At 41.0% G+C, this 13,519-nt stretch overlaps 1 protein-coding gene across 1 annotated transcript in view; it reads right to left on the minus strand.

Annotated features, from left to right (window-relative positions):
* Positions 1 to 2,392: 2,392 nt before the first annotated feature.
* The window catches only part of LOC145397974 (glutamate receptor ionotropic, delta-1-like), a 206,706-nt gene continuing 195,579 nt past the window's right edge, over positions 2,393 to 13,519 (minus strand). Inside the window, exon 6 of the mRNA XM_080270949.1 lies at positions 2,393 to 2,503. Within this exon, the coding sequence (XP_080127075.1) occupies positions 2,393 to 2,503 (111 nt within the window). The remainder of the gene's footprint in view (positions 2,504 to 13,519) is intronic.

Below are 13,519 nucleotides of genomic sequence, written 5' to 3' on the forward strand. Positions count from 1 at the left end.
AAAATTTTTTAACAATAAAGTGAATTTCGGCTGAAGTAAGTTGTCCCCGGTCTTGCTCAGACAATAATTTTATTCATTTATTTACTGTACAATAATGAAGGATTTGACCTTGTTTTATAGTAAGAACAGTCTTATATACTAATAATAATGATATATGAAATCTGTATTTGACTGTACTTTTACTACTACTGTAGTTTTATATATAAACTGTTTGTATTGCATTTTTGCATTTGTAGAATTGTAAATTTCAAAAGTTTTGCGGATTTGCAGTTGCAAAGACAATTTTTTGAGTTTGCGGATTTGCATGGCGGAAATGAATTTTTGTTTGCGGTGCCCACCTCTGGTGAAAAGCCTGCTGTCTACACATTATGTTCAGTTCCAAGCAAAGTGAGTAGATGTAGTTTCCTAGTGACACCATCATCTGTGATTAGTGATGTCCAGGGAATTATGCAGGAGCTTTTCATCACAAAGGACCTGGGCCTCAGCATTCCGGGGCATTTCCGATCGAAGGGGGACACAGATGTAGGTCATGCCCCGTGGGACCACAGGTGTTCAGAACAAAGGCAGGGGAGCTGTCAGACTCGGCTTAAGTGGATTAGTTCAGGGCGCCTTAATCCGCCTTAATGCATAATGACACTAGCCAGGATTTATCCTCAGGCTTTTACTCTGGCTCTCCTTGCTTTTCTCTCTCTCTCTCTCTCTCTCTCTCTCTCTCTCTCTCTCTCTCTCTCTCTCTCTCTCTCTCATCCTCTTTATTCAGGACGGGAGTTCATATACTGTTACACCAAGTAAACGTGAAAACGTTAACTTTGCAGAAAATACATCAGTATGTACAAGTAAATTGGATGACAAATTCACGGGCCCACATAATCATCCTCATTCAGTTCAAACTAGTTTTTATAGGTAACATTTTGGGGGTCCACCTGCTGGCAGTGCTGAACCTAATAGTGTCCGGGTTGGGTGAGGACGATGGTGGAGTACGACCCGGGGCTTTGGACAGCTCAGGTGAGGTAATGGTGACAAGATGTAGTCTCCCTGCACTACAGTCTCGAGCCCCTGGCCGATGTCATCATCGCCCTGCCCAACACAGCACGTCAACTGAATGAGATACAGACCCACCTGTCAACCACTGTGGGGAATCACGACAAGGATGCATTCTGGTACCCTCTTTATTTACCAATTTGTTGAAAGAGTACATTCAAATGAAGTCTTCGTACTTAATTGATACATTTTCCAGCATACGTAGGCGGTCAGCAGCAGTGGCAGTGGGCATGTTATGAATGGTGGGAGTTGTACATGCCCATGCAGGAAGAAGAGGGTCAGTAGGGATGAGTGTGACAAGGTTAGCGTGGATACTGGCATAACATCTGACAAAAAAATGCAGCCTTTAGAGATATGATGAATTTGAATATTTCATATCTATATCTATATCTATATCTATCTATCTATCTATATCTATATCTATCTATCTATCTATCTATCTATATATATATATATATATATATATATATATATATATCTACTGCCAGACGCCTCAATATATATTGAAGTAAGTCAAGAAAAATTATATATAATTTACAGGCCATTATTAAGGATTATGGTAGAATGGAAAGGCGACATGAACTGCTTGCCAGAGGAAGAAAAGGTGTAGAGAGGTCTGGGGTGAGGAAGCTTGGAGGGAACCAGCAGGGTGGTGGGAGGGGTGAGGTGAGGTAGGGTGTAGGGAGGGATGGAGTGGGTTAGGGTGGAGGGAGAGGTGGAATAATGTAGGGTGGAGAGAGAGGTTTGATAATTTGGGTGAAGGAAGAATGGAGTGAGGGAGGGTGGAGGGAGAGAGGGGTGAGGCAGGGTGCACGTAGAAGCTGGGTGAGGTAGAGTGGAGGGAGTCCTGGGGTTTGACAGGGAAGAGTTAGGGTTGGGGTGAATGAGTGTGGAGGTAAGGTGGGGTGAATGAGTGTGGAGGTAAGGTGGGGTGAATGAGTGTGGAGGTAAGGTGGGGTGAATGAATGTCGAGGTAGGGCTGGGGTGAAACAGAAAGGAGGGACAGTAACGGTGATGTAAAGTGGAGGGAGGCTGGGGTGAGGTAGGGTGCAGGAAGTACTACGGTGTAGCACAATAGAGGGAGTCTGTGGCGAGGCAGGGTAGAGGGAGGGCTGAGGTGAAACAGGGTAAATGGAATGCTGGGGTGAGACAGAATGGAGGGAGTGCTAGGATGAGACAGGGTGAAAGGAAGGCTGGGGTAAGGCAGAGTGGAGGGAGAATTGACATGAGGAAGTTTGGAACGAGGGCTCTTGTTAGGCAGGGTGGTGGGAAGACTGGGATGGGAGGCATGGTTGAAGGAGGGCTGGGGTGAGGCAGGGTGGTGGAAGAGCTAGGGCTTGGCTAATCTAGGTTAGACGAGGTGCTCCAGCATCAGGGTGAGAGAGGCAGCAAACAGGCCCAGCACCAGCACGATGAAGGCGCTCTGTAGATGCCCCAGGTTCAGCACCCCGTCGCCACGAACCTGAAACACAATTATATACCACCAATGACTTGCTTTACACACATATGGCTTGGCTCACCTTCATAATCATGTATCTTGTAACCGGAAATGCAGCCAATACATAGCAGACATTTTATGATCAGAGAGAGAGAGAGAGAGAGAGAGAGAGAGAGGCAACCAATACAAAGCATACATTTTATGAGAGAGAGAGAGAGAGAGAGAGAGAGAGAGAGAGAGAGAGAGAGAGAATTACAGTAAAGGATCTTGGAAGGGAATAGAAACATGGTCATTGGATTTGTTAATCTAGAGAAAGCTTAAGACAATGGGCGTGGGAAGGTAATTTGTTTGGGCTCGAGAAAGAGCTGCACCTAGAAAGCTAATAAGTTTATTTATGGAAATTCTGAGAGTTTTGGACAACTTTCGTTACTCATTATTATTATTTTTAATATTATTATTATTATTATTATTATTATTTGTATTTATTTTTTTTTAAATACACAGAATGGTTTCATGGAACTGTATCAAAGATCTGCCTTCAGTCCGTTTCTGTTCTTAGCTTTTTCATGTAGGGAGGAAAGAACTAAAGCTTAGCGGCTCAAAAATTGCTTTTTCCAAGGAAAAACAAAATGGACAAGAGAGGGTCAAATTTACGCTCCGTTCCTTTACAGATGCCTGAACAAATTCTGTTTAAAAGACTAAACGTCATAGATAAAAGAAAATAGAGAGTGAAGCAGACAGTTGCAAAGTTGAACTATTGCATGCAGGAACGACAGAGTAACGGTTAATTTTTGCATTAAAATGTTTAGCAGAAAAGAGGTGAGACTGCATTGCCAGACGGGCGGGACGCGCCTGCCTTAATGGAGGAAGATTGCAAGGGGACAGTTCTGAAAAGCAGTGGTCATTGGAATATCAACAGTCAAGAGACAAAAATGCAATACTGCGGTGAAGAGAGTGAAAAAGGATGATGGGAGTCTGTAAGAAGAAAGGAGCTGATGAAACGAAAACTCCTTGACTTAATCCTGTTGTAGCTGATTGTTGTTGCTGATCAACCATAATCTGTATGACCGTGATGATGTATCAACCACAAGCAATAACTGCTCCTACAGTACAGTTAACCAATGTCACCATGCAGTTGACAGTTTTGTTTCCTGGATGGATACCGCATTTGTTTCTTCACCGACTTAATGGGGGCACCATTGTAGGTTCCATTTCAGTTTGTTCTTTGGGTATATGGTTACCACACGGCATTGTAAATGGTTTCCTGGGTCACAGGAAACAATGAGTATTGTCACTCAGTACAGAGCCAACTGAATTGGATGGAAGAGGAATAAAATATGAGAGGAAGGATGATGGAAGTAGGAAGACAGGAGGGCAGACACGGAAATGAATTATTACTGTGACTGAAGAAGTAAGCACCACTACACTGAGTGGACAATGGTAGCCACCACCTGTCACCATAGACAGTAGTAAAACAGAAAGGCCGTTAGTTCTGTGAGTAGCCCTACAATATACGCTTGCAACATCCTTGAAATATCGTGATTCTGTCTCCCTCTTGGCCAGCAGACATGCCACGCATGCTGGAAATCAATCTGAGGCCAACAGTTGGTGAAGGTGAATGGGTGCTTCCATGTTTCTGCGAAATCACCTGTTGGGACATCTTTGTTTTTTGGAACCCTGCTCTTATCCCACAAACAGACATCCATGCTGCTTCATCGGCCCGAATATCACACGTGGACTGCTGACTGGTGGAGAGCCTGAAGGTTTCCTCAGACTTACGAACTTTGATCATACTTTGCTACAACGTGTAACGATTAAACACATTAGTCCAGTTACCTACCTTACACTTCATTGTGTTAAAATTAGGATAAATCTCATGTGCAGAGACAACTATACTTAAACCCTAAATGACCGCTGGCATTGAACGATGCTCTGCTGTAGGGTGACCGGTGACATCGATGCAGAGTGATCTGCAACAAACTGCAGACAATTTTGGGAAGGGGACGAAGGTTCGGGGGATGTTGACACCGACCTAATCTACCCTCCAAACCAATCAGGCGGTCAGTACATCTTCTGAATCAGCCATGAGTGGATGTCTGTCTTTTGCTCCCCTCAGGTGTTACTGTAAGTAAGAATAAGAAAGCAAGTCAAGAGGAATGCTTATCAGAGTTTGCTCCCTCTGTCCACTCTACAGCCCACAACTCACAACCCTACAAGTGTAAAAGATAAGTTTTTTTTTTCTTTACTCGTTTTATTTGTGCCATTATTTCTCTTATTGCATTGTTTTCCTCTGTTTCTTTCCTTCTTTCTTTTCTTCTTCTTCTTCTTCTTCTTTTTTTTTGGCATTTGCAGGAAAATAATGTATATATTTATTGTTTTTTGTACGTATAACTTACCTCACCATCCTTCACCCCTCCCTTCTCAGCCCACCTGCTGATCTTTGGCCTTCTTGTTTCTTGACCAGGAGGATTGTCCCTAAACACACAGCTGTATCCATTATCTTGAAACAGACTAAAAATAGCATCCTTCTCCTCTCTTTTGACATGCACATTACCATCCAGAGTACAAAAACAACTCCATACAGGAATAACCTTTGTAAACATCAGAAAGAAGGGGGGAGGGGGATCATAATTATATTTATAAGTGCATATATTATACAGTATACTGACTTTGTTCACTTTACATATTTCTGGTTTTGCACAAGCATTTCAGCAACACATGAGGTGTTCTCGTGGTGAATAAATGGATGCAAAACCTCCCCCTCCCTTCACGCTGTATCCCTCGTGCGGCGCGGTAATTTCGGGTCATTATGAATATTGGTCGTGACGGTTCAGCCTGTACAAACAAAGCAGCACCCTTATCTGGTTAATGAATAAAACGAGCACCTTTAGACACACCGCACACCACTCAGACTACAAAACGAACTCCGTACTTGCATAATCACAATGAACATAAAAAAATGGTGAAAAATAATAATTCTTTTTTAAATATACATAAAACTTCCGATATTATATATTTATTATGTTCGCATTACATATTTCTCGTCGTTCGAAACCATTTCAGCAACATCAAAGTTTTTCTTTGGGGGGGAAGGGACGAATGTACAATACAGTAGATATTTCTTAGTGCAGAGCAGTTGCTTAGTTTTCAACGGCGTGTCCGCAGTCATTTTGCAAATTTTTCCGCTATTCATTACGAATCACAGCATGGGTTTAGGAAGCTAAAAATTACATTGCCAGGTGCGCCAGACGATGGTAAAGGAAAAACTTCGATTTTCGGAATTCGAAAAAATGGCCCCGGGGCAGGCCAAGGGTGCCTATCAAGATCCGAAGGCATGGCCACAGAGGAGTTAGACTTACAATAAAACACTCCAGCCAGATAAGTCTCTTCAGTTGAATCAAATCGTCTGGTGAAACCAAGACTAAAGTTAAAATGTCATGGGAATGTAGTGGCTATGCTTTGCAGTCATTTTCATTCAGTTGCTAGATTAAGTTAGGTAACATGAATATTAAAGTTTGAGTGAAGTTGGTTTTAAGTATTATGCATTGCTTTCTTTAGTGGTAATCTTTCAGTAAATTATTCTTTGGTGCAATAAAAACTCCTGGTAAATATGGCATATTTTAACAAATAAATTCTGTCATTAAGTAGCAATATTTGTATCATGAACTGTAGCATAGTTACATTTTTACAGAAGATAAACAGAGGAAGGAAAAACAAATTAAATTTTAAAAAACCCATACACCAGATTTTTGGTGTTTTCCGTTCATAAAAAACTCTTAACAGTTCGATATAAACAGCTGTAGGTTGAAGTTTGGGGGGAAACTACTGTATTCTGGGAAAGAGGGTTCCAAAGACATGCAGTTCAGGGAATGAAAGATTTCTGATAGGAAGAACTTCTGCAATATAACAGTGAGACAGTCCAGTCATGAGTCCTACCATATGCCCGTGTACAGTAGCAATGAGAAAGTCGTGGATGTGGCACAGTGAATATACCTTCGTCTGAGCATTTACCATAAAAGTATCTATATAATAATGCAAGGGAAACAACATTTCTTCTAACTAGTAGGGGAAGCAGTTCATTTGTAATTGCAGGGCTATTAATTCTTACACCTTTGTAGGAATTTGTAATTGCAGATTTTTTGTGCAACCTCTCCACATCTCCGTTAAGGTGGGCAATATTCCTGCTGAGAGGGGATAGGATGCCTGTAAATTTTAGCTAACTGCTCATTAGTCAAGAAGTTACGGATTCCGTACAATAATTTAAGTTTCTCTGAAGCAGTTTTAACAAGTGATCAAACATGATAGGTCCAGCTGAGGGCATTGTTAAGTGAAACAACGAGAAAGTGAAATATTTATGAGATAATTATAAGTAGCATTGCAGGTAATATAGGAATCAGGCAGTATCTATCTATTAGTAAATTTTATATATATGGTTTTCCCAGCATTGAGAGATACAATTTAATTTTGTCCCCATCAAGTGATCTTAGATAAGTCTTAATTTATGGAGATTTCTGTACTGAGTTGCGAGTAAGAGATGTTAAACATTGTGAATGGGTGTTTAAGTGTGAATGAACTCTAAAGTGATGAGTCATCTGCAGATTAGTGAATGGGATTATGGCTGATAGACAGATCATTAATATGAGATAGTAATAGAATTGAAGCCAGGGCTGATCCTAGTGGCTCGCAGGTATTGATCGAGTAGAGCTTGGAATAGTCATCATCTACTTCTTCTGTTACACTTCACTGAGATACGAGGAAATCACTGAAACAAAAGATGATAGGCCACAGCAAGGGAGGCTGGATAGCAAGGAACGGTGCCACACTCTGTAAAAAGCTTTAAAAATATCAAGGGCTAATGCATGGGTTTCTCCATGTTGTTCAGTTCATTGATGGATGGTATGAGTCCAGAGATCAAGAAGTGTATCATGAATGGATCTTTGGTGGCGAAAACCATACTGTCTCTCACTAATTAAGTTGTCGGATTCAAGATGCTTAACAGGGCATTTATTAATTATATTCTCAAATACTTTAGCAAGAGAAGATGTGATAGCTACTGGTCTGTAAACAGAGGGGTTCGGAGAACTTCCTTTCTTCGGAACTGGGTGGCTTTCATTTCAAGAATTAGGGAATGAAGAAGTACGTATGCAAACTCTGAATAATTTAACTATTTAAACATTAAATATGTCATATAAAATGGTTATCAATGTGTACTAATTAAAGGCACTAGCATATATCTCATATCACAATGTGCAGTATTTAATGTATGCTGGAGTCACATACAGCTTCTCACTAGCAATGTCAATCCACATGGTGTATATTAAACGTTCCTGTTTTCCCAGACGACCAATAATTTCGTGACGTTTTCAAACATATGGGGCTAGCAGCTCTAGTCAGTTAGTCCACGTGAATGGAAATCTACCAGACACTACACCACACAAACATATCCCCTCCGAGCTGTATATAACTCAGAGAGATCCCCTTCATGCCAGAAGGGGTTGTAGAGTGCCCACGAGTACGATCGAGGACAGAAGGCAGGAAATAGGGTCAGCTAGGAGGTTTGGCTTCACGTTATGTTACTCCCCCTAATCATATCCTGAAATAACTTTGTTGATAAAACTCAGTAATCCAAGAAGTGATTATAACTCACCTCACTTGCGATAAAAAAAAAAAAAAACAGAGAAGGAAAGAGAGATGGAGAGAAAGAACTACCTATTTATTATACTGGACGCCTCACCATTTTATTAGCAGCAGCCCACGTTACACTCCACTGGTGATTGAGGGGTAGCCATTAATCTATGATATGCCTTCAATATCACTCTCCATCTAATCAAGCCACTTGGCTATGTCCATCGACAGTTGGTGGCAAGTGGCAAAAACTAACCGACTACAATCTACGCCTAGCGACGTTATATGCAGCAGCTGACTCAGCTAATTGGGCAGCACAATCGACATTTGATAGCAGCAGTAAAAACGAAACATAAAAAAGAATTAAAAAGTGGTGAATGAAGAAAGAAGATAGAAACAGTAGAGGAACACAATTGCAGCACAATTACAATGGTATACAGGGGTAAACAATAGCTGTGAAGCGGTGAAACAATTCTACAAGCATCAATAATCAATCAAACTACTTCACTGGTCTACAGCCAAAATGGTTCTAACTTATTCTCACCTTTTCAGGCTAATTTGTTACCCCAGTTCTAAACTGACCCTGATATTTGGCTGTCACGTAACCTTGATGTACTATATCATAAGTGGGGGAAAATTCCATGAAACATGCAAATTTTTCAAATGTCAGTAAGTCTATAAATTGCTACAAAAATAATATACTTAAGTCTTTAAATTATATCATGCTGTATACTAAGCACAAACAAGTTATAAACAAAACATTATTACACAACATTTGCACATTAGAAGTGCCTCTGCATTTCGTGTTTGTAGGAGCAAATACTCTCACGCTGTAAAGTCGAACAGTAGTAGCTCATGATGTTTGGATTTAACTGACCTTGATATCGGCTCTCCATTATGACAATTTCATGGTGAAACCTTTCGCCACGTTCATCACTGACATTGCCAGAAATAAATAGAAAGAAGTCCAAATGAGAAGGGAAGAAATTTATCTTGAGCGACATTTGAGTACAGAGTGCATAGTCATTATTCAACATCTTGTCCACAAGCTCCTCATGATTCGATGCTCGAAAATTTACCTAGGTAACTCTTAGTAAGAACCATGAAGCTCTCCCACGCAGCCCTTTCCAGCTCAGATAAGCTCTTTACAAAATCCTGATAGTTGAGTATAAGACGATTTTGGGGGACTATTGAAAAAAACTCCCTTTACTTTGGCCTCAACTACAGTGCCTTGGAACTTCGTTAGCAAGCAGTGGAAGCCAGCACCATCTTGATCCATTGCCTTCACAAAGTTCTTCATCAAAGTTTCAAATGAAGTGGAGGCAAGAATACCTTCGCAGGGTCAACAAGAAGTTTGTAAAGACAGTTGAACCATCCAGTCTATCTTTCGGTCATACTAGGAATTCCTTTTGTGTGTAATGCTTAGTGTCTGCTTTACTGCCCTATGAACAAAGTAAACACATGTGCTTTGTGTAACTTTGCTAAAGTCCTAGAAGCAAGCAGATCACTTTCAAGTCCCCACAGATGCCCCAGTGATGTGTTTTGTAGCCAGTAGCAGTCAACGGAGTACTCATAGTTTCTTAACTTTCATTCATTCCATGGGCATGCACAACTGGAACAGAAGGAAGCTCATTTCCATTATGGAAAAGGACTGCCTTCAGTGCATTCTACCCAGCAGCTATGAACAACCGCCATTGTCCGTTTTGATAAGGACGAGACGTACAAAGGTGCTGCATTAACCCGCGCCGTCCCGAGGACGTACTTCCACGTCCTCACGTTTTGTCACAGCTAATCCCGAGGACGTACTTCAACGTCCTGCAATTGCAAGGTTCATAATTTCCACAATTTTCAATTTTCGCGAGTCATTTTTGGTACGTATACACGGGACACCTGCCTCAACAAGATGCCAGGAAGAGACAATGCCTCACCCAGCATGACCTCCTCCCCCCCCTGCATGCCCTTTTCTCAGCAATTCACCTGTTATCAGTGACCTGGCCAGTATAGCCATGTCATGCCACGGTACGAAATTCAGGGCCAGAGTGATTCCCCAATCAATGACAATGTGGAGGACAAACTTTACATAGCATTAGAGGAAGAAACAGTTAGAAATGATGATCAGGTAATGTGGCAAAAAAAGGTCAGGTATTAGTGAGTGAAACAACGCTTATAATGCCTATATTACTGCTTGAAAACCAATATACTTTTGTACTACATATAAATTCGTAACAGTAAATAAATAAGTACCGTTTATAAGTGGTGTGAAATAGTTATCCTCCCACAGAACTCGTTTTCTTTGGTGTCAGCCTGATAGAAAACCCAGTAAAGTAAGGAGGCTCTCCTACCTGTAATGAGTATTTTAAACCTCAGGTGAGCGATTTCTCTATGAATTTTCGATGTTTCTCACCAAAAGCGAAAGTTTTAGCAAAAAAAAAAAAAGGTCGAAAATTGCCCGGGATTGGGGGGTACCAGTGGTCGAAAAGTGGCCGGGACGGGGCGGGTTAATGATACATCATAATAGTAACAAAGCATGTCATCCATCTGGAAATGCATTCAGAGCTTCTTCATGTCTATGATGGAAGGTGGTGGTAGAAACTCCATCTTGTAGCATGTTCCATTGCTTGAGTCGAGAACCAAGGAAATCATTTTTCTCCGTGGGGGAGTTAAGGTCTCTTATAAGGTCATGCAGCTCTACCTGACCGATGAGGTGTGGCACCTTGCTCTCTAAATCTTCTTGAAAGTCGTCATCCATGCAACATTCTGTCTCACTAGATCAGGACCATGGGGTGCTTGGCTTAGAGAAGGTAAATAAGGATACCTGATCTTGGATCGAGTTTTCACTGAATTCCCTTTGGCGTTAGTGAGGCAAATTTAGCAGTCAGAACAGTGATAATTTGGCTCACGGCAAACCATTGGTACAGCGAATGGCATACCTGATGGCCGTTCCATGTGGTTTACACCGAGCTTGCATGCAATATAGGATGTCCACTTCTTGTTTTGATTACCATCAGGACATTTGAAGTAATGTTTGTAATCAGTTTTAACATTCTTGTAATTGGTCTCTTCAGGCTTTCGAATGTAAAGAACCCGTAGATGTATCAGGAAGAGTCTGATACGTTCATACATTTGCTGTGCTTCGTTGCTTGCCAACCCAGATCAAGGCACAGTAACAGTAAAGAAATGCTGAAATGGAATAATAGCAAATATAAGAATACCATTGCATACATTGGTGACAAAAAATTCATCTACATGATGGTGCCTGACTTTTGGCTGTCGCTGTTTCACTTTGAGTTGCTTAATATCTTGTAGTTCAGATACTTAACTGAAACTGATATAACCGCCACAATTACAAGCTGAATGCAACTCTACAAGGTATATCTATCTCTCTGCTTGGAATCGAATCGGATTTTCCAACACACGATCAGATTTTCCTATGGTATGATGGTTCTTGAAATCTGGACTTGCTGGCGAAAATTGGATATCATATTCGAAATTTACAGGTTCCTGTTGGTAAGCATCACCTAAAAATACACTAGAACCATAACACTTTTTAAATTTTGTCGACTAGTGTTATCATCGATGCAACTCTATGACTTAAACTCTACGCTTTACAACTATGAGCAACATTTAACAGCGAGTAAGAACATGGAAGTATATCTGAGCTGTGTTGTGGTGAGCCGAGTTTGCACAACACTAACTGATCTCTGACTTGAACTCCACGTCTTCACTTCAAACCAGCATTCCACACGAGCATTTCAGACCTGCACTATACAACTACAAGGGGGAAGAAGCGAACTGCAGCAGTATCTTCATTTGATAAGAACAGCATAACATCTCAACCCATGCCTGACACCACTATCTCCACCACTGTTCATCACCACCACCCACTATGGTTGTACCACTCTAAACTGGCGGTTTGGGTGGGGCACGAACCTATGTACAGTGTTGCCACGTTTTCCATACCCGCGATGCCTCTCTTTCTCTCTCTCTCTCTCTCTCTCTCTCTCTCTCTCTCTCTCCTGGGGGGAGATGTGCGTCACCCTAGGGAATTTTGTTTCTTTTATGCATCTTATAAACTTGTCCTTTTATTTCTTTATTTGTTTTTTAATTATATTATTGTTTTACATATGGCGCCAGATGACCTAGGTGTTGCGGTGCCTGGATTTGTTTTCATTCAATCATTCTCGCCCTTCTTCCTTCCCTCCCTTCATCTTTCCCTCAGCTTGACAATGTACTCAACACTGCCCCTGGCCTGCCTTCTCTCTCTCTCTCTCTCTCTCTCTCTCTCTCTCTCCTGGGGGGAGATGTGCGTCACCCTTGGGAATTTTGTTTCTTTTATGAGTGACTTATAAACTTGTGCTTTCGTTTCTTTATTTTGTGTTTATTATATCTAATTATATTTAAAAATATTATTGTTTTACATATGGCGCCAGATGACCTAGCTGTTGTGGTGCCATGATTTGTTTTCATTCAATCACTCCCTCCTTCCTTCCTTCCCTCCCTTCCTCCATCTCTCAATCAGCTGCACTCAACACTGCCCCTGGTCTGCCTCCCCCTCCCCTCTCTCTCTCTCTCTCTCGTCTGTGGTATTTGAGGATACATTTTGGTTATTTTCTTTTACGTTATAATGTACATAATGTAAATTTGCCTTCATTTCCACACCACCCAGGTGATACGAGGAAGCTATGGCCAGGTCGGACTGGGTGTGTGTGAGTGTTGCCGCTCATGAGGGTTTAATGTATTATTTTTTTTTTCTAAGAAATTGGCGTATTTTTACTTATACTCCTGCACATTATCCTATAATCATAATTGTGACATTATTACCAACCCCAGAAATACGGTAACAGTCAATAAAAGTGACTACTTTTGTTTTTAGCATCACTGTAAAATATTTATGCCACGTTTCTGTATATCTGTATAAATATTTTACGCATAATAAGTTTACTGTTCTTTCATATATTATAATACACACGTTACCATTGTATTCTTATGTGTTTATTTTATTGTGATGCCTTTTACATATATCAGGGCAGTTAACATCGCGGGTATGGAACATGTGGCACCACTGTAAAGAGGTTCGTGCCCCACCCAAACCGCCATTTTAGAGTGGTACCACCAAAGTCCCCCTCTCTTCACCAATCGTCCTTCCACCTTCACCAACATCTTTACCACCACAAGAAGCGATCAGACAGTGCTGACACAGTCAGCTGACCTACTTCAACCACATCTTACCAACACCATTCAGCCAACATCACTATCATCCTCACTACTACATTTATTATCAGTGAGTTAAATATTTATTCTGTCCAAGGTTGTATTTAATTAGCACTTTATTTATATATAAACCTATCCTGCACATTATAACTATCTATAACATACCAACATTAAAACATTTTCCTCAATAGTATAGTAATATCC

The sequence above is a fragment of the Coenobita brevimanus genome, chromosome 44, assembly GCF_032717465.1.
Source record: "Coenobita brevimanus isolate Jiangsu-jjx chromosome 44, ASM3271746v2, whole genome shotgun sequence".
NCBI lineage: Eukaryota > Metazoa > Arthropoda > Malacostraca > Decapoda > Coenobitidae > Coenobita > Coenobita brevimanus.